The 26759-nt window shown below is 37.4% G+C and overlaps 1 protein-coding gene and 1 long non-coding RNA gene across 2 annotated transcripts in view; one reads left to right on the forward strand and one right to left on the reverse strand.

The window, feature by feature from the left end:
- Nucleotides 1-26759, forward strand: part of LOC140162195 (uncharacterized) — a 367488-nt gene that overhangs the window by 179998 nt on the left and 160731 nt on the right. The window lies entirely within an intron of this gene.
- LOC140162192 (cathepsin B-like) lies at nucleotides 10864-16815 on the reverse strand. Its single transcript, XM_072185456.1, has 6 exons — nucleotides 16699-16815; nucleotides 16000-16206; nucleotides 14293-14420; nucleotides 13176-13405; nucleotides 12524-12640; nucleotides 10864-11072 (listed from the first exon to the last, which is right to left on the reverse strand). The coding sequence occupies exons 1-6, from the start codon at nucleotides 16810-16812 to the stop codon at nucleotides 10864-10866; spliced, it is 1005 nt and encodes a 334-aa protein (XP_072041557.1). The 5' UTR covers nucleotides 16813-16815.

Below are 26759 nucleotides of genomic sequence, written 5' to 3' on the forward strand. Positions count from 1 at the left end.
TAATGAACCCTACAAAACTAACCAAGTATATTGAAAATGCCATACGGCCGGGCGCTTTCACAAGTTGCCGGCTCGATCATGTCAGCCACCACCTGAACTTCTTGTCATCTCGATGTCAATTTTAGTTACATTTCAGATAAATAGGTCTATACCTAAAATCATGAACATTTTGTGAAATGTGTCTCAAATATAGGCTCCACAAATCAATTGTAAATGGATAAAGGTCTGCTTTCCCGGGGTCTGATTTTGGTCAGATTGAAGATATTTCTTGAAAATATCTACATCTGGAAAATACTCCCCCCCCCCGTAAAAATCATTCGCTATCGGCCGTGCTTCACATCATAAAAAGATAAAAAGATAAAAATAATTATGCCTGCGCCTGCATACAATCATGTATAGGTCTATGAGTTAATCATGTTTATAATCATATATACTTATACTCACTGATTATACATCATGATTGTGTAGTATCACATACTGATACGGCTGATACGACCTCGGCTTCGGTGTTTTACGTAATGTTTACTCAGTGCCATATTAAAGTGGCGGCTAATTATGCCGATGACAATTCTTCGGAAGTCATGGCCAAACATCGGGGGCGGTATCATCACTTGACGGCAAGAGTCACTGATATAACGATAACATGTCGGCAAATTCAGTGCCGCCACCGATGAATTTTTCCCCCATTGAATACTGTATAAAACATAACATATCGGCATAGGTCCGATATCGCTTTCCGTAAAAATGAGATACACGTAGCACCAACTTGAGGTACCTATGAATACGACCTTCATGCACATTTTACACTGTAACTCAGAATAAAATGTAGGTCATTTACGACTCACTCGTTGTGTACGGTCACATATACAGTATTCGATAAAGAATAATTAGTATGCACATAAGAAATACATAGTGATATTATAATCTTAGTAACAAATAATCTGATTCTTTTATAAAGGTTGTGTGGGCAAAGTCAACCCATGTTGGATGTGGTGCAGCGTTTTGCCCTAAATTTGTAGATAAGGAGAAGGGTAAAAATTACAACAATTGGTGGGTCGTGGTTTGTAATTATTCACCAGCGTAAGTATGTATATGGATCAAAGAGACTATAGACAAAAAGAGTTGTACTGATGGATGGACGGGCCTTTCAAGTAGGGACGGTCAGTCGGGCTTTTTTTTCCCAGCAAATGACTCAGCAAATGTAAAAATCACCAAAACTTTCCTTCGACTCGCTCGCGTTTTTTTTTTCAGTTAAAATGAATCTACCTTTTGGCCCAAAGCAGCTGATTTTACATGCATAGAGCAATTCAGTCAAGCTTAATCCACGTTCAGCTAAAAAGACTGATTTTGCATGCATTCAGCAAATAAAAAATTAAATAAAAAATCCAAAAACGGATAATCTGGGCCGGTTGGATACGTAGAACCGGTGGGTTTTTTTTTGCACGGTCGCCTAAGTACTAAAACGCCAAATTTACCATAGCGTTACGTACGGTGCCGTTCTGAGTAGGTACTCTTTGGGTCTAATCTCTTTGACGTGGATATATTAAAGTACTCTTAAAAACCACCAGCAGTATATATACATGTATTAAATTAATACGTCAAATGTATTAAACTACGTAATTGTTGGTTACAATTTATGCGAACATTTTAACTTTTTGGTTAAATTGTTTAAACGTGTTGGAACACTTTTAACAAATATTCATTCCTGTAAATAATTATGTGTGTGGTTCACTAAGTAATCTGTGCTGGTTAAAATTTTAATACAGGTTTTAATAGTGTAGTTAAGCGATTGTGACTAGTAGTAGTAGTAGAGTGATTTTGACTTTTTCCAATTGCCGTACGCGTAATAGTTAGCGATTTCCAAACCCCGTGATCGCATGCCCGTCTATATGTTCAAAATAACTCAGCTGTATCGAAGCGAGGTCGGGCATTTAACCAGTTATGAAGATTTTGTACGTACGAAATGAACGTGTAGACATCGTTGAAAATGCATTTACTGGGGTGTGTCGGGTGATGGTGTCAACTAATTTTGATAGAAAATATAATTTCCATGAGTTTACATTATTACTAAAATGGCGGATTTAAGGAGACTAAATTTGATTTTGTGGAGGGTAAAATTTCTGAATTTGGGCAACATTGTTCTGTTATTATCAAATTTATTGGGGTTTGGATTGGTATTTCCTTAACTTAAACACTTATACATGTAAGTGTTCATCAGAACTGAAATACACTTGTAATGTACCAATTTTGGAAATGAAAGAGAACGTAAAATATGGCTTTCAAAAGTGGTACGTACTCTGAAAGTTTGAATGGCTCCCTGAGGCCAAATGTTACAAACTTAATGAACACAAAGACATTGCGTGAGTTCATTGGACAACCAGGGATCCGAGCAGTTGTTTTTGTACCGTAAGTTTATAACATTTGACCCCAGTGCAGGGAGTCATTCAAACTTTTTTTTTTGAATACGTACGACTTTTAAAAGCCATATTTTAGCTTCTCCCATTAACAAAAAAATGCCACTTTATTTCAGCTCTCACAAATGCAAATTACTGACTAAGTTGAGGAAACAGCACCTCAATCCCCAATAAGTTTGATAATAACAGAACAATGTCGCATAATGTCCGAAATTGTGTTCCCTACGAAGCTCAAATTCAGCCTCCTTTAATCCGCCATTTTAGGCAAGTTCACTACAATATGAGCACCATAATGTAAATTCATGGAAAGTGCATTTTCTATCAAACAATTATCCTACACTACTATCTTCCGACACACCCAATTAATATTTAGCCCGTGCTGTTTATGCGGACGACTCTATTCAGATTAGTCTTGGCACTTCATGAAGAGATATTACATACCTAATGTCAAGTCGGGAAGCAATCAATTTTAAGCGGCACTTGAGGCCTGTTTTAAAATCAAATGATTATATAGACAGCCATTTTATACCGCCGTTAACAAAAAACTTGTTTACGCCCTCTAGTATTTACCAGATTTTGGTCATAAACATTTGGTCACAAGAGGGCCAACCGCCGTATCTAACATATATACAGCGGATACGTGTATAAACGTGGTTTAAACGTGCGTATAAACGCTTGTTCCGATAACCACGTATTGAACATTGCAATCTCTCTAATTGCAATCTCTCAACTTACGTATGTGAACACACTCCATGCAAGGATTATTGGGGTGCCAGCTTGTAAAAAGTACACTTAGGATCGTCAGCGCCACACGTCGCGCCTACTCGACGGTAGGGGTGTGGGGATGTGGCCCTGTCTGCAAATTGGAGGCATTGGTGCACCATTTTTACAAAATGTGGTTTTAATGAGCAATTTTGCATGGCAAGGTGAATTATTGATTTGGGGACGTCCGCCTCTCGTTCCCATTGCTTTTCAGGTGGCGTGCGCCATCCCCTGTCGATTCCATCTCGGTTTCGCCATCCCTGCCACGTGGGAACCTTTTTTGTGGGGGATTAAATCATGTACCGTTCAAGTGAAAAGTGGCAAAAATGTGAAATGAAACTTGCAAATTTTTTAGAAGAGGCTCCAGAGCCGGATCCAAGAGGGATGAGGTTATGGAAATAATTATACAAACTTAAGTACCCCCATATTCGCCACAAGGTAGAAAGGGTGTGGGGTATTAGAATGTGTTATGTGTGTAAGGGTGTAAAAAATACAATTGATTAATTTTATTAATTTAAGATTTATTAAAAATTCATTACCTCGGATTGCTTTTAGGGGCAATGTGAACAATGGCCGACCATACGTGAAAGGAACAAGCTGTGCATGGTGTGGATCTGGAGCGGGTTGGTGCTTTAAAAACAAATGCCGTAAGTAAATTTCAATCAAGATCAGTTGCGGCACCAAAACTTTTTTAGGTTAAGAAGGAAACATGTGACAAAATTGTAACTCTTGTTCTGACTGGGGATATAGCCAAGTTTGAGGGATCACCGCGTACTGCCGTCACTTCAAAAGACAACTTTAAATTATAGCAGGTGCCTGCTTGAGATTCTAGGCCTTTTGCCCTTTTCCATCCCCTCTTGAAAGGCACTTCACCCCGTGCCCCTGATTAAATCGTGACTATGCTACTGGGCCTGAATTATTTGATGCCCGTGTTCGTGTACAAATCAAACCTAATTCTAGACCGTGTTTTATTCCGCTGATAACCATGATATTCGTTAAATCACCGACTTCCATTGTTAGACTGACGGACTACAGAACAAAATAAAGGTAAAACTTAAGACACATTATTTCTATAATATTGCCGGCCCGAATGTATTTTCTGGGTGTTGAATGTAATAAATGATTTTTGTGTACATTTCAGGAGATTGTAAAAAGACATCGTCACATGCGGTAAGAATGATAGAAATTGTGATTTAAATAAATTTAAATTAACTGCTTTTATATGAGTGGAATATTTTCCCGTTGCGATCTTGAATTACACTTCACATACATTGCTACACCCCCTCCATTTCTGTTTCTATCATTTCTGACAAAATCATAACCATCAATATTATATTCCATATCAGGAATTGCACTGTCTAATTGAGTTTCATTCAAAGCAATAACATCAACTGGATTATTCTTCATAAAAATCTTGAATTCATCAATCTTATCTGGTAGACTGGCAATGTTAAAACTTGCAAGACTAAAACCTTTTTTTTTTATCAAAAACATCATTTGATAATGCATCAATTGTTTTACACGAGTTAATAACTGTATGAAAAAATTTTTCAACATTACATGTACAACAAGACATTTGATTTTGATTTTTAATGCCACCTCTACACAATTCACAATTACAAACATCCCCTGGAAGACCACAATTTATATCTGTGTCATTTACCTGGTCATTAATTATATCAAACACATTTAGCTCATTTTCAGAACATTTATTAACATAATCTTTTTCACATATATGAATATCAGACTTGCTATCAATGGCATGACAACTATCATTTGTATATATATGTGGAGTAGCCACCAAAACATCATTTTTTATTGGCAATTCACAATTACAAATGTCACCTGGAACTTCTGGAAGACCACAAATTCCATCTGTGTAATTTACATGACCATTAATATCAGACACTTTTAGCTCATTTTCAGAACATTCAGTAACATGATCTTTTTCACATATATGAATATCAGACTTACTATCAATGGCATGAAGACTGTCATTTACATATCTATATGGAGTAGTCAACAAAAGATCATTTTTCATTGGCTCTGTTTTATCGGCGCACTTTACCTGGCCAACACATTAATCATAATATGCACTATACTTGAAGTCACAGTATTTTTCTTTGTGACCAAATCCCTTACATTCATTACACTGAATCTTTGATTTGTAATGACATGACCTTGCATTATGATTAAAAAGTCCACATTTCCAGCATCCGGAATACTGTCCAGCCTGTGTGCGGACTTGTGTATTTCTATTTTGTGTGTTTTAGAGCTTACCTTATCAAGTCTGTTCCTACTGCCTCTTCTTAGATTGTTCCATTAAGTGTCAGAATTGTGGTACTAAGAATGCCAATGACTGCACATGTTCTTGTCAGAAAGGAACGTTGGGACCATCTTGCCAGGGTAAGTAGGCTTATCTTGCTTATATTAGAGCTTAAACTAATGGTGCCGAAATTACCTCATATATAAGAGACTATAAAAATATAATGTTTGAAAATAATCCCCTTTGCTGGACGTGTTTATTTTTACTACCATATTGGATTACAAACAGAAAGTGGTTTGATTCAGGAATCGAGTCCGACTCGAACGCTGCATACATCTCCGGGTATAGATGAATTGACCTATGACGTCACCTGGTGGTATAGGTCACGCGACACGTGACGTACGAGGCTGGCGAAGATACGGGGCTGACAGCCCCATTCAAAATACACGGTTAGCAATTACAAATGGAAAATTAACATACTTGCAGTGGAATACTTTGTCGTACCCCGACGGTTTTGGAGTAAGATAATTTGGCTTTGACACCACAACAAATTTAGAATTGTTCGTGAAGATTTCATGATTATGTGTTAATTCAATGGCGACGTCAGTAATGCCGATATCGCATCCACCATCATCTGGACGTCACGTACGTCGGTCAGGACGCCCTCTGTTGTTTCACACAGGGTAAAATAATACAGTAGTGTCTATAGTGTCTATGGTAGACTCTCTTCAAGTGAGATCAGAAATAGTCCCTCCAACCTGATATGATTTGTGATCGGTAAAATAGCAGTCCGGAAACGATTTTGTCTCACAAATTTTAACAAAAATAGCTCAAATTATAGGCCATATGGATGTCATTAGGGCATAAGTTTTGCGAGACAGGGTTGTTTGCGGTGCTTTAAACGAACTTGCAGCGTAAGTCAGAAATCGAATTAGCTTTAATATAATCAAGATAATTTCTTACTTTATTAATATTTCTATCAGATCTTAATTCTTAAATATTAGTAAAAATTTGATTTTTGCCATGTTTACGTGATTACGTCACGACGTGTGCGCAGTTGATGTACGAAGACGTTTGTACATGTATGTAGGGGACATATTGTTAACTCATGCGGAACAGGATATATGTCACGTGATGTATGAGGGTGACTAAACTACTAGACTGAAAGCCCGGTCAAAATAGATGGTTGTCAATTAGACATTTTATTAAAAACAATATACTTACAAGTGGAGCTCGTTGCTGAGCTCCATCGGTTTTAGAATTCGCTTTGACAACACGTAACACATTTAGAGTTGTTTGTAAAGATATCATGATTGTGTATTAATCCAATGTCGACATCAAAAATGACGATATCACCCCTTCCCTGTCAACTCATCTATACAGATTAATTGAGTTATAGTCAATACACAGTGATCCAAGAACACTATAACTTCAGTGTTCCAGCACTATGCTCCACAAGTTTAGTGCTCCAGGAGCATATAACTTTAGTGCTCCAGGAGCACTGATTAGGGCTGGTTGGTGCTTCAGGAGCGTAGGGTCAGTATTCCAGGAACATTATGATCAAGTAACAATTTTTTGTTTGTATGCGCCATTATCTAAACTGGTGCATCGTACCTCCAATACGGAAGTTGGTCTGAAATTTTACAAGCAAGGAAGAAAGTATAGTTTTAGAAGCAGGAGGGAACCCGTAGAGCCCGGAGAAAACTTAATACAACAGCAAGCATAGACTACAAACCAAGTTGTCGGGAGCGGCCGCGTCTTGATCTCGGTACCTCCGTGGTGCAAATCGATGACATTCTTTTTCTTCTTCTTTAGGTTCGCTCCGCTTGCTGAGCTGGGTCATTGCATTTGCTTGACCCCTGGTTGCTAGTTTTGATATATTAGATGTTGAGATACCTTGGATATTTAATTAATTGTTTATTTTATTTGCTGCGGTCACTAATGCGAGGACAAAATCAGTACGCTAATTTAACCATTTTCAAGAAGATAGATTCTATGGTGTCAAACATACTTCCACATAATGAAAGTCTCACTTTGCGGAAAATAGTTTGTGGTGCAGGAACACTGTGCTCCAGATCTGAGTGCTCCAGGAGTATTCAGGAGTATTACAACTTTTGTGCTCCGCAAGGAGCACTATTGTATTGAGGATAACTCAATTTTGCCACCGATATAAGATTTAGGTCCCACTGCCATAGTTCTTACAATACTTATGACATAAGATAAAACGGTGTAGACTTAATCAGACTTACAGGTAAAATCGAACTGAGAATATCACATAAAGAATGATAAGTTTTTCTATAATATGTTTCAAATGTTTGTTAAATGATTGACAAGTATCAATCAATCAATCAATCAATCAATCAATGAATCTTTATTTTCATCAATTTCATACAAACATTATAGCATTATTATATACAATTATTGTGTATTAACAATATTTGATGAAGGTAGGTACATCACAAAGCCGAGGCCTGATAACGATGTACCACCTTTTAACTAACAAATAATTATAATTTAATCAAAACAACGAATATACACATAAACATAAATAAATAAACAAAGAACCCATCTTAATTTACCATAATACACTTTTAAGCAAACAAATATTTTAGCAGTATAGTATCAAGTAGTATATAGTGAATAACATTGAGTCAGCACAATATGAATTATAAGAACCCATTTTAATTTACCATAATACAATTTTAAGTAGGCAAATATTTTAGCAGTAGTGTAGTATCAAATAGTATAGTGAATAACATAGATTCAGCACAATATGAATTGTGACATTATTTGTTATCTTTTAGATACCTTATTAAGTATCAATTGATTTTTATTGCAGAGGAATGCAAAGATGAAGTCGGTTATAAATATTGTGACCCAGGCTTCTCGGGTTTCTGCAAGAGCCACCCCGGCGTAGTAGCTAGTCATTGTCCAGCTATGTGTGGTGATTGCGGTAAGAATAACGTATTACCATCTGCCTGTCATCTCAATATCAGCATAACCTTGAATATAAAGACGCTGTGAGGGAGCGTGCGTGTGAACGAAAACTTATATGCCTCAACACAGGGTGCCAAGCGAATAGCAAATTTGTGAAAATAGTCGACTTGAATCCGCGCTATTGTAGCTTCAGCTGAGGATACCAAACTAACATTAGAGAACAGTAATAATGCATTAATGATAACTAATTATCACGCGGAAAAAAATACAGTGTACGGCATGGCCAAATGTCCTATTTTGGACATTTCATTTTAGATGGGCTTGGCGAATTTATTTATGGCATAGGGTGGTGAGGCGTCAAATAATTATGAAAGTCTCAAGGTGCGCAACAATTCATTCATCTACACTGAAATAGACCTTCGCTATAATAACAGATTTGTAAAGAAAAAACAATGAACACTGTCATAAAAAATGATAGTCGTTTAAACTTGGAAAAACTTTGTAAAGATAAGATCGAATTTGAGCATCTAGACACAAGATGGTTAACTGTGTCACGTAAGAATAAACATACCTATGGCGTGGAAACTGATGCTTGTCGCTAGATATCGGAGTAGGAATGTTTGTTCATGATATTTTGCCACCATTTCTTTTCATTGCAGAAGCCGCAACTGGAAGCGAACCACCGTGTAAGGAATGGTAAGTGTACGCGATATCAATAACGACGGATGTGACACACGATGACATGGATCAAAGATTTTTACAGCTGCTTACCACAATACATTTTGGGCAGACCTTATGGCAATTTGTTGGGAAAGGACCACAAACCTGCAACTGTGCATGCTTTCATACAATCGCAGTCATAAAGACAAATCTACGAATCACGTAAATATTGTTCATCTACAGCCTTTAGAATAACATGCATGTTTTCTCTTTCTTATATAGATGACATCTGGCATCTGACATCTATGATTTACCACGACGAAGAAGACTACCAGATGTCGTGCTTTATATGAAGTTTACGATTAAATATAATGGAATAAGCGATGTATAGTACAAACATTATGTTACCGGTACCTTTATGACTAATTGTTGTTTGACAGCTTTATTTATCAAATACAATCTTTATTACTCCCTGGGATGACCAGTTTACTACAATCCTCATCAAAACTTGTTGGGAGACATATATTATGGTCTTATTTCCGTTATTTTGAAAGTGCTGAAATGCAGTTTTTTGTGTCAAGTCAAACCCTTCCATAATCTCCTCTTTTCCTTACAATCATTATTGGGTACTACTAGGCGCCAATGAGTAATATTGTATGATTCAACATTGTTATGAGAGGGTTGGTGACTCATTTACAGTATCCTATTAAAAGTGTCCCAACACTTTCGGTGAGCATTGTAGTTTGTCAGACTAATCTAAGTAATGCAAGATTTCACTTGGAACTATTTGCAACAGAATTTATTTTACTACAATGCTACGATATCTTCATAACACCAAATACTTAAATTCCTAAGATCCCTAATTTGCATAACCAAAAATGACCGGTTATGAAGTAAGTCAGATTGATTTATAACTGTCAATCAAATTCCCTACGATCCTTGATTGGTTAATAGCGCGTAAAAGGAAGGTCGATTTATATGGTGCCGATCGGAGAAAATGAATAGCAGAAAATGGCGAAAAATTACGTACTTTTACAAGGCAAAAAGCAACTTTTCTAGGCATTGTTGACATGGTGCCTTCGTGAAAGAAAGTTTCCTACTATAAAGACCTAACTTTTGAGATTCTTGTAAACAAGGCGTAGCATGGTCCTAGCTGTTTTGTTTTGCAGCAAATGAGTTTTGATGCCCAGTTTGGGATTCTTTGCAACCTTTAAATGTCAGATGATGTATATATTACTACCCAAAAGGAAAAACATAATGTTGCAATCAGTTTTAAGTTTAGAGATAACAATGGCTAGAATGTCTGGATTACACAGCCATGGGCAGTATAATGACCAACTTGGGAATCGGTTACATTTAGATTACCTTGTTCAGTTCAAATGAACATTTAATGCAATTGTCAAATGTTGATATCCAGCGAGAGACATCATACTGGAAGTATTGTTTTGGTCAGAGTATGATAGTTGAGTCAACTAGAAACGTTGGTGTAATAAGACAAATTGTGTTAGGGATTTTTAACGTAATGCTTTGTTTTATTTTGATGATCGCGATCTTCAAAGGTGATGGTGAAAATTAATAAAATCAGCAAAATAACCATCTAGTGCATGCTATTCTTCTTATCGGTTGCGTTTGATTTTCATTCATACGCGTGTATTCCAAGAAGGTGGTATGTAAAACTCAGACCTCAGACGAATGCATATGCCATATATACTTCAATGAGTACGACAAGCGACATTTACAATACGTCAAACGGTGGAACTTAATACACCTTGGCCGATAATTTTGATTATTTATTCTATTTATAGTATATAAAGGGGTAGTAAGTTAGAGATAAAAAGGCATTCCAGCAAAGATCTCATTTTCAATTCCGCATTCGCTCTTGCCTCTAAGGATCTTGAAGAAGCCCTTGTCACCCCAGTCATTGTTCCAGGAGTTTGCAACAAGCCAGTACGGAAGATTATTTTCAGTACCCCAGCCAAGAATCTTAATGGCATGAGCTCCAAGGGCTTCGCCTGATGTATGCTGGTAGACACCTGGAAAGAAAGGAGTACAATGGAATAAATATGGGTCTATTTCACAAAATTGGGTATAAAAAGTAAGGACTCCCTATAGACCAAAATCAAGAGGATGACGCCTCTGTTTTGGACCACGTAGTGATGTATTTAAAATAAATTATTTATTTTTTCTAATATTAATGAATTTGTTTTTAAAAATAAAAGCGAACTTTTTTCATTATCCTTAAAATTGTCCACGTAATAATCGAGAGCGTGCCTAATATCCCGGGCTAATATCGCATATGCAAATGAACAGGGGATGACCTTTTGACCCTAAAACGTGGTACCATTGTTCTCACGTATCCCAAACGTGTGTTTGTGCGGGGCCGAAGTATAATGAAGCAGGCTTTAGGGGCGCACCATTAGATTTCCAGGGGGAGCATGGGAGTTTTTTTGAAAAAAAAAACTTTGCCCACTAGTGAGACGAAAAACAACAACTTTGCCCACTAGTGAGACGAAAAAATTTTTTTTGCCTCACTGATAAGTAAAAAAAAAAAAAAATTTCCCCACCCAACTTTGTATAAAAAATTTACATTAAAATTGAAAAAAAAAATACTTGGCCGAAGGCGGCGAAAATTTGTTTGGTGCTCTCGGAGGCGGAAAAAAAAAATTCCGCCGCCTTCGGCGGCGAAAAAAAAAATCTGCCTGACCCAAACTCTCATGCCCCCCCTGAGAATCTAATGGTGCGTCCCTTAGCTGTGGATGTACACTTCTTTATCATCCACCTGACTGTAGGCGCTTCATTCAAATGAACTGAATGCCCTTGCTGATCTATGACACATCAAAATGTAAAAGGCAGCCAGGTGCATATGTCTGTAGTATATTGTATATTCTATTTCCCCCAACGACCCATTATTCAAAATCTCGCACTGTGATTTGTTGAAACGCATCACGTGACACCAATTAATTAGCGATAAAGTGTCAAGGGCAACGAACTTTATGTTCTTCTATCATCACAGCGCACAGCAGAGCGCACAGCACACCTGCTTATGTAGGTGAGAATGGAATGTCAGGGGTGTGTTATTGTATGTGCATACCTGCTTATAGAGGAGAATGGAATGTTAGGTTGTGTTATTGGAATGTGCATACGCTTTGGCTATGCGTATGCGCTCCACCTTGAGGTAAACAACTTGAAATATTTGGGCAAAAAAATTGATATTTTCTCTTTAAATCACACTATTTTGTGGTAATCGGCAGTAAAACGTTTAAATAATGGGTTCGGCTGCGCCTCACCCATTATTTACGTTTTACTGCCTCGCACACATTATTTTCGTGTAAAGGATCATGCATTACCCTTTATTTCTTAAATGATAATCGCGTTTACATGTAACATATAGAGCGGGTTGGTATTATTCGGGGAATACCAGGATCGGGGTTGGAAATATCTTGACCGGCAGGGTATACGCCACTACCCGTTGGTGTCATGTTACCTGATTTGTAGCTTGTGAAATCAGCGTAGATGGTGAATGCAGCCTGCACTGGTCCATTCTTGAAGATCTCAGTTTGAATCTGTTCTACGTCAGAACCGACTTCGTATGCAGATCCACCTGTTGATCAAGAGGTCAAAGGTTTCTACCAAACAGTGAAATACAGATTGAAAGTTTTAATAACCGCTGGTGACTAAACGACAAAAGTTAGCAGTAGTATATGACATCCCCCGTCCACCCTGAAGGTTGACGGGTCTGAGAGTTCCAATTACGCAACATACCCTAAAGTCATGTCTTTTTTGTGATTTAATTTAACCCGGAAGTATTCTTCACGCACCAAGGTGAAAGGTCACAGTTATCTCTGACAGCCCATGAGTGCTGTCTACTGTTGTACTATTACCAGACACAACGTTTTGACCGGACTTCCGGACTTAACCCTGCTCGGCTTCGGCAATAAATCGTCGGATGTAAGGAACATTGTGTCCAATAGAGTTATTTCCGACGCTCGTCCCCACTGCCACTTATATCGATAATATTACCGACGATTTAGGTCCGGTAATAAGTGACTTATGTCCGACCGTGAGGACACAACCTTTGGCCGATAAGCAAGCAAATGTTAATGGCTCCCACCCAGAGACGTTTTAAGAATTCTTACCAAAGTGCTTGTCATCTTCATATGAGACCTTATAACTAGCTTCACATGTCTTCTTGCACTCAGGAGTTGGTAGGATGTCACCGCATGGCTTCAGTTTGCCAACAACGTGGTGCTCACAAGCTGGTATCGTATAAGGCAGACATCCTTCATTGCTGTTATATTGTCCTCCAGTGACTATGCCTTCAGCTCTCCAGGTATTCCATGCCATTATCGGGTAGCCACCATTACATCTTATGGGTAAAAAAGAAACGAAAACAAAATTGGTCAGGCGGTGATGGAAGCGATATCGCCAATTTTGTGGTCGCCATTGATTAACACATAATCATGAAATCTTCACAAACAATTCTAAATTTGTTATGTGGTGTCAAAGCAAAATTATCTTACTCTAAAACCGTCGGCGTTCTACAAAGTACCCCACTGCAAGTATGTTAATTTTCCATTTGTAATTGCTAACCGTGTATATTGAATGGGGCTGTCAGCCCTGTATCTTCGCCAGCCTCGTACGTCACGTGTTGCGCTTCCTATGCCGCCTGAAATTGGTCATTGATGTATTTACGCCACCACCAACGGACACCAATGACACCCGGCCAAGATGATCCCAATGTATAACGTAGGTCTCAAAAACCGAAGTGATTTATCAGTCACATTCCTCATGCAGAGCATTGTTGGTAAAATTGGTTCGATTAACCAGTAACATCCCCGGGAACAACCCCAAGGCACAGCGTAACAACAATGCACATGTGCAAGTGGCGTCAATAATATGTATAATAATAATGTCTAATATTCCCCAGGCTAGTATTTTCAACCAGATATTCTCCAGATATAAACAAATCATATTTACCAAAAATGGGATGTATTTAAATGTGATTTCTACCACATATGGGTCAAATTTTTTGCATCTCAGCGTAATGCCAACAGCTTCAGGGATCTTCACCCCTGGACCCCCTTTAGGGACCCTTATAAGTGAGCAATTGGAGTCCACGCCGTTATACTTACGCTTGGCGGTGTGGCTAAATCGTGCTTTGACTTTTTTTATATTTATCCCGCCACTTTTGACAACAAATCTACACTATACTGTGTAGTTAATAATTGAATATTACCCACCCCTCTTACTTACCCCGGTGATTGCCAAGGAACACAAACCCTACAGCAAGACAGCAGATCTTCCGCAGAGATATGTGGTTGCATAGTTGCATTGGAATGAATGCAAACCCGATCAGATATGGCCTCTACTGCACCAAAGGCCTAAAAAGTAATATAAGATGAATATGGAACAACAATAATGAAACGCAGCACTTTGTTGAAACACGCTAAATACCCAATTGTCATAATTGCTGCAGTGCGTAAACAAACAATTGGCAATTTCGTACAGTATCGAAGTTTTTAGTGTGCAGCCCTATACGGAATGCTATTCAGAGATGTTTCTCGATGTAAACTAGCTTTCCGACAAGCCGCCCTTGTACGTGTGCATGTACGCTATATTGTAACTTTTCTATAAAAGTAGAATTGTACTTTTTTTCCACAAAATGTTAGTTTCACTGTCAGATAATGTCCCATTTTAATATGAACACGATCAGATGAGGCAATAAATGTGTCATTCTGATCCTTTTGATTTGATGATGTGTTATGACCATCTTGCATGTCATGTACGTACAGTGTTATGAACATCGCGTACGCGGTCGACTAATATTTCGATTGTAATACTGTTCGGCTGAAAAAAATCTTGAAATTTCAACCTGACTGAGCTTAGTTTACAAATTACAAACTTTGGAGGGGCATAACATCTTGTGCCATCATCATCCCAACCTGCATTTTGAATTTTTTGAAGTAACAAATGAATATATGAATACAAAAGCCACCCAAGTCCATACTTTGGCCAAATTGAGTTAAGCATGGGAAAGTGTTGCTATACATAGGCCTGTCATATGTATGAAAGAACAACTCAAATTCATTCTCTGTGTCTATTGATCATGTGATAAATAGCATGTATGAAAGAATCAACCCAAGTCCATGATTTGAGTCTTGTAACACATTGATTGAAATCCAGTATGTATAAAAGTCCACTTGTAACACATTCATTGCTGGAGAGTGACTTTTGAAAAAAAAAAAAATGGGTTTAATCAAGGAAAGTGTGTGGTTTATATTACATGGCAGAATGCTTATCAACATACATAACTGTGTGCTTTATTTTGTATTATCTTACTAGTGGTAATCTCATTCCAACATTATTGTCTTAGTATATGATTCAAAAAACCACCCAAGTCCAGAATTTAAAATGAACCCCACGAAGTCCCTGAAATGCTAATCGTCATACCTAATACAGATTAACCCACCCATTTGCACGTACAATTTACCATATTGACCAGGTAAATCTAACTGAAGGAATTAAAATGATACTTGGGTGGGTTTTGGATGCATGTATTCAAATGGTTACATCACAAAAACCAAGAAAAAAGTCAGCAATAAATACAGCAAATTGTTTTGATGAAAAGCGCAAACTTCAAAGCATCATAACAAGCGGCGCCATCGAGATCACAAGTCCGAACAAGTTTGAAATTAAAGACCTCCATGGTAAGTTTCATTTTCCAGCAAAAACGTTTCGGGATTTTGATGGCGCACAGAGTTAATAGAGGTCAAAGGTCAAAATGCCCTGTTTTGGGAGGCATTTTTACATGCCTATATTTCTGCGCGTCAACGTCACGTGACTCTCATAATAGCACCTCATCAAAGAAGAAATAATTCCCTGTCAATTAATGTAAAAATTAGCTCGGGTCTTTTGATCTTCACATTTTAATGATTTTCTGAAAACTGACCGCAAACTTACCCAGCATGATCCACATGATCCCTGATCTCTAATCTCCTGGATACTCTTGCATTCTGGCCATTGCGTGCGGGCATCAAATGTGTCAGGAAGGGCTTCGTTGATCTCATGAACCACGAGTGGAAGCTTCATGCCTTCTGGTGTTGGGAGAACACCCATCAGCCCACGCAGATGATCAAGAGTGGTGTTTAATGGGTAGTTATATCCAGCCTGTATGAATGAATGCATCATTAGTTATATCCAGCCTATATGAATGCATAATTAACCAATTACTTAGTTCATAATTCTATTTAAAAAATCGATGATTTACACCCTTAAATTCATCTAAATTCAGATTGTGATTTTTGCTAATAGAATTGCAAATAAAAAACATAAAAGCAATTGACCTTCTCGCTAAATCCCATAAGCCTTTGCGAGTACACCTGAGATGTCGTCATTTGACGTCACACCGATGCGCACATCGTTTAGTGAACATCGTTGCTGCGCATTGCAAGTCGGTGTGACCTCAAATGACGACACCTCAGGTGTACTCGCAAAGGTGTATGGGATTTACTGAAAAGGTCAATTAAACAAAATTTCACAACGAAGGTAGGATGAAATAAGAAGATAGGAAAGCCATCTCAAAAATTGTATAGATATTTACTAGACGTTATATTAAAATTTAAATGATCTGAATCCTGTTTTCATTTTACCACATCTTACCTTCCATGATGTTTGCTTGCTGTTAACTTTAACGATCATGTCCCTCTGCCATGTTTGTATTTTGGCAGAGCTAATTACTACCAATGCTGCTAGATAAACTAAGAACAACTTCATGGTGACAATCTGCACAGAAAGAAATTGATCAACATCCCAAGTACCATTCTACAAATAGGAGGGTACGCCGGATACGATTTCTTGTCCGAATAAGTATGTCCATCTGGGCATCCCAAATATCACTCTACAACTTGGAGGGTACACCTGATATGATATATCTTGTCCCAATTAGTATGTCTAGTTGTTCCATAAACAAAACAACATTTAAAACAATCCATAGTGTAGTTATGTCCACGGCAAATTCACCGTGACCTTTTCAGCCATAAACCCGCTTAGTGAAGATTAAACCGATATATGCAGTACTAAACTATTATAGTAATCTATTGTCCAATGCAAATTTATTACCACGTGATAATATTAATCCAATGAGCGATCGAATTGTCTGCTACGGTCGACTAATCCAATCGATAATGTCGCTATTGACATGTACGGACGGAGCTCCACTGACCGATTTTTGGGGTATTTTCACTGGTTTGCTGTCATTTACTCATCAAGGCGGTCCCACGTAAGGACTATGCTAATGATTTAAAGATTGACATAGAGAATAAAGCATACTTGATTTCCAGAAAGTACTAAATTTGTACCTTGTACCGGGTTGAAAATTCAGATATTTTGAAAAGAATAAGTAATTGAAACATAGAGCAAGTAATAAAATCATAGCTTTTATACTTTTTGATATATGACGCTAACCAGTGGCGTACCGTGGCCGCCCCTTCCCCGGGGGGCTGAAGAAAATCAAATTTTGCCGCCCCTTCCTCAACAGCCCGAAAAGGTTGCCCCAATTTTTTTACGGTCGTTTGAAAAAGTGAAGAGCAAAAAAGGAATTATAGGCGCTACCGCCCCAACAGCAACACATTTTGATGTATAGTACAATTTTTTCACATTTTCCGCCCTTTTTTCCTTTACTTATTCTTTTTGCCGACCCTTCTTCTTCCGCCGCCCCTCTTTTGGCCGCCCTTCTTCTTCCCGCCGCCCCTTCGTTTTGGCCGCCCCTGCTTTGACCCCGGGGGGCTGGCGCCCCCAAAGCCCCCCAAAAAAACCCGCATGTCTCCTATATCTACAACACAGCGCTACCAGTAGGGGTCAATTGCCTATTGTGAGTGCCCCTGTGTTGTGTGCATACATGTAGTTAACAATAACTGCATGATGCACTATAATACCAAAAATGTTGACCCCGTTTAACACCTTGAAGTTTCTTTGGAGTCCCACATCCCAAATCCTCACGGTTATATTTTGTTCGAACCTCCGATATACCGGTACCATTCAAATTTTCCAATCTTCAGCCATCGCGTAACATGATTTGTGTTTATTTGTTGTCTTGTTTAATTGTAACACTATGGGTTGATAAACTGTTCTTTCTTTCTTGTTAATTATATTCAGTTTCCTCTTGTAGCGAGCAATCGTTCCCCATTGTGTATATTTGTTCTTGTGCAGGATGCGTAGCCCCAGTACCTACTTAACATCACGTATCACATTGTTCCTTTTATGTCGAATTGATTTGCCACTAAGCTATTAAAAATACGCTGGCGAGGTTATGTAATACTCGGATTACCTGTAAGATTGGTATCTTTGAAAATACAGGTGCAACCTGCTTGTAGTGCTGCGTGATATATTCAAAAATTGTTTTCACCTATTGCTATGGTAGTTAATCCGATCATTACGTAACTTCGCCAGCGTATAGTGACAATAAGTGGTGTTGTGTCGCTTACCCCGAAGTGTGCTCCAGTGACGTATCCAATGACCACGTATCACCGTCACCATCGCACGTATAGTTTGTCGGCTTATTATATATATGTCATCAAAAAGTTACAGACATGAAATCAACGTCACGGAGACTGATTAATGAGCGTAGATATGTTGACATTTACCTGTGGGATGTGCAGAAGAGGGCATGTATGGTTACTCATACATGTTACCTCTTGAACTCTGGCATGTGTGTTAGTTTTGAAATGCAGCCTTTAGACTCATGCAGATCCCTGGTTTGATAAGAAGCACGGGATATGGACAGATTGATTTACCATGGTCAAGTGTCAAGTGTTTACCCAGGAGGGTGCCTGTTCATAGGGGCAAATGTCGGGAACTACGTCACGCTATTGTTCGACCTAGGCTACATCATTTTTAACGCATGCGTGTTCGTCAATACAGCTTTAGTTTCCTCCACCTTCGCAACACGGTACGTGGAGTGACTGGAATCACACTGACGGCGGAGGAGAATACTAGCTGGTCAGACAGTTTAATTCTATCAAGCATATAATACCTGAACAATCACCGTCATTTCATCGATTTACTACAGAATATATTGTATACTCAAAATATAATTAAAAAATTGTAAACCTGTTAACTTATATATTTGTGTACTAAAGTATATCGACACGTGAATAACATCATGTAGGAAACAAAATGGTCGCTAATCCACCTATTGTCTAGACCTACAATCAAGGAAAAAAGTCCTTGGAACGCTTGGCACACTCTGTCGAAATTCCGTGCAGAATTTCTTATGTTCATGGAAATGACCTATATTGTGTTTGGGAAGAAACATGACATCTACAACAATGATTTACCCTTCCCTCTCCCCATCAAGCAATGTTGGAACACATTGGGGAACCGCTGAAGACATTGGCATTTCTCAACATTGCACGGGGAGAGGGGGTGACAGTTTTCCGTTATTTACACGCAAGCGTTCCAAGACTTTTTTCCTTGATTGTAGGCTACATCTTCCGGTTTGGTTACGTCATTTCAGATGCCCATCCCGACTATTGATCCCTGGTTTGCCATGCTAGATATGTATACTTTTATATAGTTTAGAACAACAATTTAACAGTTATTATAATTATTATTATTATTATTATTATTATTATTATTATTATTATTATTATTATTATTGTTTTATTATTATTATTATTATTATTATTATTATTATTATTATTATTATTATTATTATTATTATTATTATTATTGTTTTATTATTATTATTATTATTATTATTATTATTATTATTATTATTATTATTATTATTATTATTATTATTATTTTTGCCGAACAAGTTGTTCAACCCAGCAATCTTGTGTCGGATGTTCTAACCGATAGTGATCCATGACCTTGTGTAGTTCAAAGTTGCCTTCGCTTGAGTCACTTGTCGAATGTTGCATTGTTGTCAAGCTGGAAACAGTATTTTGATCAGTGTGCTGGTTGAATGAATTTTACTCCTTTGTCAGCAAAAAAACGTTGGTAAAATAAGACAACTGTGTAAGGGATTTGTAACATAAGGCTTTTTTTTCCATGTTCGTGATTTTCAGTTTCAGTTTCCACGGTGATGGCATATTAATAAAAATAGAAAAATAAACAGCAAGTGCATATTGTTTATTTGTATCGGTTGTGCGTTTGATTTTAATTTATTCACGTCAGACGGGTCAATCCCAGGAAAAAAATTCCCCTTTCTCCTATTTGACATATAATGTAATTCATCAAATATCAAGTGTTGAATGATACCGATGTCATTACTGAAAAACACTATGTTCCACTTCTGGCAATAGCGTACTAAATTTATCCTCGACTGTTTATGGAGTGCCAATATCCATCTGTTGAGAATGACATCGACGATAGAAAAACAAAAATTCCTATCGTGTACTTTCTAAATAATCAAACAAACAAAATGACCTTGAATGAAGAAGCGCATTAAAGTACTTAAATGTTACTATCATTCATTGCCTCATTTCAAATATATAGTTTTAGTTTTGGTTTTGGTTTTGGTCACGTGGTTTCCTATTGTCCTGCCTAACCACTTGAATCACAAGATATCGAACTCATTGTTTCTACCTTTTGTTTAAAACTAAACATTTGTGGCAGGTAGTTTCGGTTTTGGTTTCAGTTTCTTATAAGTGGTGTGACAAATAAAATTACAGGATTTTCGAGTTACCTGATCTAAGTATACAAAAGAAATGTTTAAATTTCGCAGTGCAATATTCACGAGCAGAGAAGTCGAACAAAGCAGTCTACATTTGAAAGCATTGATTTAGTTTGAAAGCATTGACAAGAGACTACGTAATTAGCCTAAGCTGATTTCACTGTGAAAATATATAGACCATCGAAATATTTCCACAGACATGACAATAGACACTTGACAGATTATGACTTCAGTGGTATAAACACTATTATACAAATCTCTATTTATGTGCATGTCGCATGACGGAAGATCAATATCATAGAAAGCTGGTTTAAACTGACTTTTATTCAATTTATTTATTGGAGAAGGGAGAGAGAGAGAGAGAAGAGATAGCCAGGGAAAGAGTTTGTGTGTGTGTGTGGGAGGGGGTGTGTTAAGGGTAAGGGAGAAAGAGAAACAGAGGGGGGAGAGCATTGGAAGTGTGAAGGGAAGGAGGGGGAGAGGGGAGCTCAAGAGTGGAGTGTAATAATAGGGAAGAGCCGATATCGAGTGTGGGGAGGGGGGAGGAGGAGGTTATATATAGGTGGCGGAGGGAACATAGGTAAGAGGTATGGGTTGTGCTTTCCGGGGACTAATCTAATTCATAATCAAATCATCTACATCATCATGCATCGTTTATATTTCAGACAAATAAACAAAACACCCCCCACCCCTCAATATATGCACATGATTTCTACATGTAGGCCTAGGAATCGTATATATCCATCCCAACGATGTCTATGCATAACTTATTTTATGGTGTCATGGAAGTGTGCCACCTACGGCAAGAGAGCATCAAAAATCGCCCGCGTTGTTAAATATCGATAATGAAACTGTTAGCACAATAGGCTATTATATACGTATGGTTATAGGCCATTATACTTTTGATTATATATACCCTCTTGTGTCCTCCCAGCACAATAGTGTTATGATTGCATACCAGTTCATCTCCACATTTTAATCCCTTGATTTTTGGTTTCTGAACAATAGAGAAACCAAAACTATATATTTGAAATGAGGGATTGTGCTAGATATAATCATGGAAGTAAGAGACATGGAAGCTGGTCGATCCAACACCTATTGAATTATTTACGTAACATTCTATAGAGGGTACGTATCAAGGTATTGTGATAACAATGTAGTCAGCGTGTCTTTGATGTGGATCATACTTGCCGCCGTTATTGCCAGTTCGTTTATTTATAGGTATATTATTATGAGCAAAAATCGAGTTTTTCTTGATTATGTTTCACGTGTGTTGTTTATATTCGGAAAAAGTGACAAGGATATTAGATTTGTAATCCATAATTACAAAAATCCAATCAAAATACCGATTTCTACCCTATACTTACATATTTTCTTAAATTTCAAAATATTGGAAATCATGCATTTACTTCTAAACCGCTAATTAGGCGTAAAAATTGATATGCGCACTTGGCACATGCGTTACATAATAAAATTAATCCCGCATCTATTTGTGTGCCCGGGGCTGCCCGAAATTTCTGTTGACCAGAATGTTCCAGAGTCGGGTATTATTTTTAAATTTTGCGTAAAATAAATTGTATTTAATTTCACTTTCTGTTTTAAAACTGCTATCTGAGAGTCTAGCATATACATTTAATCGGTAGGTTTTCACATAATTACATACCTTTAATAAAATTGTATAAATTAAACTGATAGCATTCTGATCATTACGTAGGGATTTTATAAGATCTGTTTGTGTTCATAAAATTAGTCATGCACTGCGGTAATATAACACCGCCCATTGTCAGGACTTAGTACACGACCTCGTATTGCTATTGATTTTTAAGCGGGAACTTTGATTTTAGACATGGTACACGTTGACCATGCGTTGACTCAATTGTTCCCCTTCGACCTGCACTTCTTTTGTTCAGTATCGCGGCAAGTATGATACTAACTTTGATGTAGTATTTGACCAGCTTCCATGTCTCTTACTTCCATGATATAATGTCTGGTCTATTATGAAATTATTAAAAAATAATTATATCCGGTACATCACAGATGGTTCTACTATCTTCGCTTGTACTTTTGCTTAAAATGTTCAATGTTTTATATTCATTGCACTTTACCCTTCGGATCAAGTAGGTAAACTGATCAAATTATTGCTCACGATTAACATAAAATAATAGTGAAAGATAAGCGAGAGAGTCGTAAGACCCAGGAAACACGTAATGTTTTTGTAAAGGTTAGAAAGGGCAGAAACGGTTGCAGAAGCAGTTTTAATGTCGGGTAATATAAAGGATATAAAACGTTTTAATAACATTTGAAAAACATTTCTTTAAGTTGCTGTCCAACATTGGTTTATATTATTATTTAAGTGCGGACAAAATATTTGGGTAAAATGTTTGCAAAAAATATTTTTAAAATAAACATTTTTTGTGGTGTTTTCAAACGGTTAAAACGACCTTCATATAACCCGGCATTCAAATGTAATATAAACGATTTGATCAAAAACGCAAAACAAACAAAAAACAAAACAAAACCCAACAAACACGTGTTGCGATTATGTATTTTTACCGATTTAATATTTGATGCAATAGTTTTATGTGTATATCCTCAGTTTACATATTTTTAAATATTTTTAAATATTGATGTTTTAAAAAACATCAATATCATGATATCAGTTTTTCCTAAAATAATGTTATGGAATGAGCAGACTGTAATGTAATATCAAAAGGCGTACAATAATTATGTCATTGCTTTATAATTGGGGCACTATCATAACATAATTATTTATTCATTATATTTTCAAACAGCTTGTCGTTTTCATCGAATCTATAATAACCTCTAAACTATCCACAATAATTGTCATATCAAGTATTACAATATGTGACCGTACACGGCGAATGAGCCATAAATTCCTCCACCGGTCAAACTTTTTGGCTTAAACTTTGTTTTATTTCGCGTTTAGAAACTATACATCATAAGCTTTAAAATGGTATATTATTTGACTTCGAACGATATCCAGAAGCGGGGTTATGGTCTGTTGAACTTTGCTCCTTCAACAAAATGGTAGCTTTTTTAGTTTCTACACGCGTCTCTTTTCCACATTCCTGGCAATAAATATCAAACAGTCATAATTGGCGGTCATTTCAAATCATCCCCAAGTCAACGAGGTTAAAGAAAATTCTCCCATTGTTAATTTTTGATTTTACATACCTATACAAACTACAATGCCTGGTAACCCACCACTTGAACAGGATTTAGCCAAAGTAAACAAAGACCAGAGCTATTAAAAGTTCTATAGCCAATAGGTAGAAGCTTATTATCCTCCTCAACAATAGGATTATTGATTGGTGTTTGACTATCAAAATGAGATAGATGTCGCGCCAGCTTAAGTTACCGATGAATACGATGTTCAAACATATTTTACACTGTAACTCAGAATACAATTTAGGGAATTTACGGCTCATTCGTGCTGTACGGTCACATATAAACACTAGTCGGCTTACATTGGAAAATGTATGAGAAAGTTGATTGGAGGAATTGGGTCGATTTTTAGTGCTCTATGCATATTGGTACGCTATGTGATTTAATGTAAACCATCGTTTAGGTCAAGTCTTTAGCCAACCTTGTGATACTCTCAACATTGCAATTACACCTTCTTAGGCTGAATATCACCATCATGAACCTTTATGCGTATTTCGATATGGATGCAAACGACAGATGTGATAATAGCGTTTGAGATCGTGTTTATATGTGAATTGGTTTAGATCGGATATTTGGTGTCATTGTGTTTATCGCTGTGAGCGAGTCCTTAAGGATAAATAACACTCTAGCAGTAGCAACAAAGGCAACATTTTCAACGGATAATTGCAACTTGTAATTGGCAACTGTTTCATATAAATGTAAGCCACGGCAACTTTCACTATTGACACAAATAAATGTGCAGAATATAATTGGACTTCTTTTTACCATTTCGGTTTGGAAATTTGACGCACTTCATGCCATGCTTCGAGTGACAGAAATAATACAATTATTGTCCGAGTAAAACGCTATTTTTTATGGTCTTGGCATGAATTGTGTAAAAGTATGTCTAAACTATATTATTTGACGTTTCAAAGGTAACCATACAGCCAAGGATCATAGCAACAGATGTAAAATCACTGTACAAAGCAACCTGTATATTTTCATATTGTGTGATAAATTCATTCAACAAACACAGCAATGGATAAAACACTGATTAGCAGATGGGTATGGATTTTGTGGAGACTGGAAGCTATAAGTTTGAGCATTGGGCCTACATTTTTACTATGTACAGCACAAAAGGGTAAGTGTACCAACGGAAATAAATACTCCCCCCCCCCACACACACACACTCAGCGTCCACACTAGGTAAATAATCATTTTTGTACAGACAGTAAACGGACTAATAGAAATACGCCATGCAGCGGCTGCGAATTACATGGATTGCCACATGCACCCTCAGGCGCTGCTGAGTTACAAAATAAGCTGAACTTATACTCCGTCGCTGAGCGATTGGTATTTGACCGGTGTTCTATCTCATTGGCTAAAAAACAGTTACTATTGCTCATCGGTGTAGTAAAATTTCAGTTATGAATTGTCTTTCAAAATCACTGTCTGTATAGAACTGAAAACTCAGTGACAATGAGGTGCACTTGAAAGAATATTTTAAGCTTCAGTATGCGTATTGAAAACCCAGTCTGCGCATTGAAAAAAGTTGAGTGGCTGTGGCGCATGCGTAGTGGCAAAGAAATGTACCGTATCTTTTATACTTTGCTTGAGTCCCTCGGCCTCTTTTTGAAACTATCAAACATGGAGGAACAAACTCGCAATGCGTGGCTGTTGATTCGGCCTTATATCATGGCAATTTCTAACACGAAGATATCGGGATGATGACACTGTCTCCCTCTCCACATGCCAAATTTTAGATCCAAATTTGCAAACCTTAAATGGTCTAGATTATGAAATATAAATTTGCATATTTAAGTGTTTTTGTACTGTTTTTCTAAACCTTTTTAGAGCGTGCCCATGATGCCCCATGTATGTGTGCCAAAAATCGCTTCCTGGCTTACTAAAATGGCTTGCCCGCCTCATTTTACTTGCTAAAATTCTGAGCCTCCACCCCACCCCAATTTTACTCGTCCCCGCACAGCAATACCGTACTAAATTTATCTTCGACTGTTTATATTGCGGCAATATACACCTAATCTGTTGAGGAGGATATCGATGTACGGTACATTCACGATACGGCCGGTGTTTATAGTCGGGAGTTTCCGGACAAGTTTTGACCGTACATAATTTATACACCGAAGTATCGCACATCTTCTCCCACTATAAACACGCCTAAGATAAAGTTTGAATGCAGATTTGAGTGCGAAAGCATAATTCGGTATATAGATAGGTAGGTGAATAATGCAAATCACGAAAATTGGCTGCATAATGTCTTATCGTATCTGTTAATGCAACATATTCATACTTATTTTATAGTATCCTCAGTTCTGGTTGGTTGTCGTGAAGAATCGACGTATGGTATTCGAGATCCAATGATTGGTGACTGCAGTATATATTTAGCTGAGAGTGGTTCTAACCTAGACAAATTGGATTTTCGTAAAATAACCCAATTGGCCCACAATCCTTTCGGCATAACACATGATCCTGAAACTGACGAAATTTATATCACGGAGCAAGGAACGCGGATCCTAAAGGTCCATGCAAATGCAGCAGCAGATATAGAGACCGTCGTTGATTTAGAAGGACAAGGTATTGGTATAATTTTGTCAGATAATTTCATTCATTACAAATACGATTTACAAAGAAACTTCTTTCCACTTCCAGTGACATGGAATAAAATGTCTTCATACACGTTAGAAAAATAAATATTATATGTTACTGTGCAGTTTATGTCTTGCAGGATTGATTCATTTTTCTTCCCGGTCAAGCCGGTGGGTGCATTGATATTGAACAAATGTTTCCGAGATGTTTAGCATTTTGCTTGTTATAAGGAAAGTAGAAATTACAGAAATCGTTTGTCGCGTATGAAATA

Source organism: Amphiura filiformis, chromosome 10, assembly GCF_039555335.1.
Source record: "Amphiura filiformis chromosome 10, Afil_fr2py, whole genome shotgun sequence".
Classification (NCBI taxonomy): Eukaryota; Metazoa; Echinodermata; class Ophiuroidea; order Amphilepidida; family Amphiuridae; genus Amphiura; species Amphiura filiformis.

What these genes read in the sequence shown, in the direction of transcription:
- LOC140162192 (XM_072185456.1), bottom strand. Translation starts at nt 16,812, where the DNA reads ATGAAGTTGTTCTTAGTTTATCTAGCAGCATTGGTAGTAATTAGCTCT. An exon ending in GTTCCTTGGCAATCACCGGG is followed by an intron (nt 13,406 to 14,292) that starts GTAAGTAAGAGG and finishes TTTACCCATAAG; the next exon opens with ATGTAATGGTGGCTACCCGA. An exon ending in TTTCACAAGCTACAAATCAG is followed by an intron (nt 11,073 to 12,523) that starts GTAACATGACAC and finishes CTTTCTTTCCAG; the next exon opens with GTGTCTACCAGCATACATCA.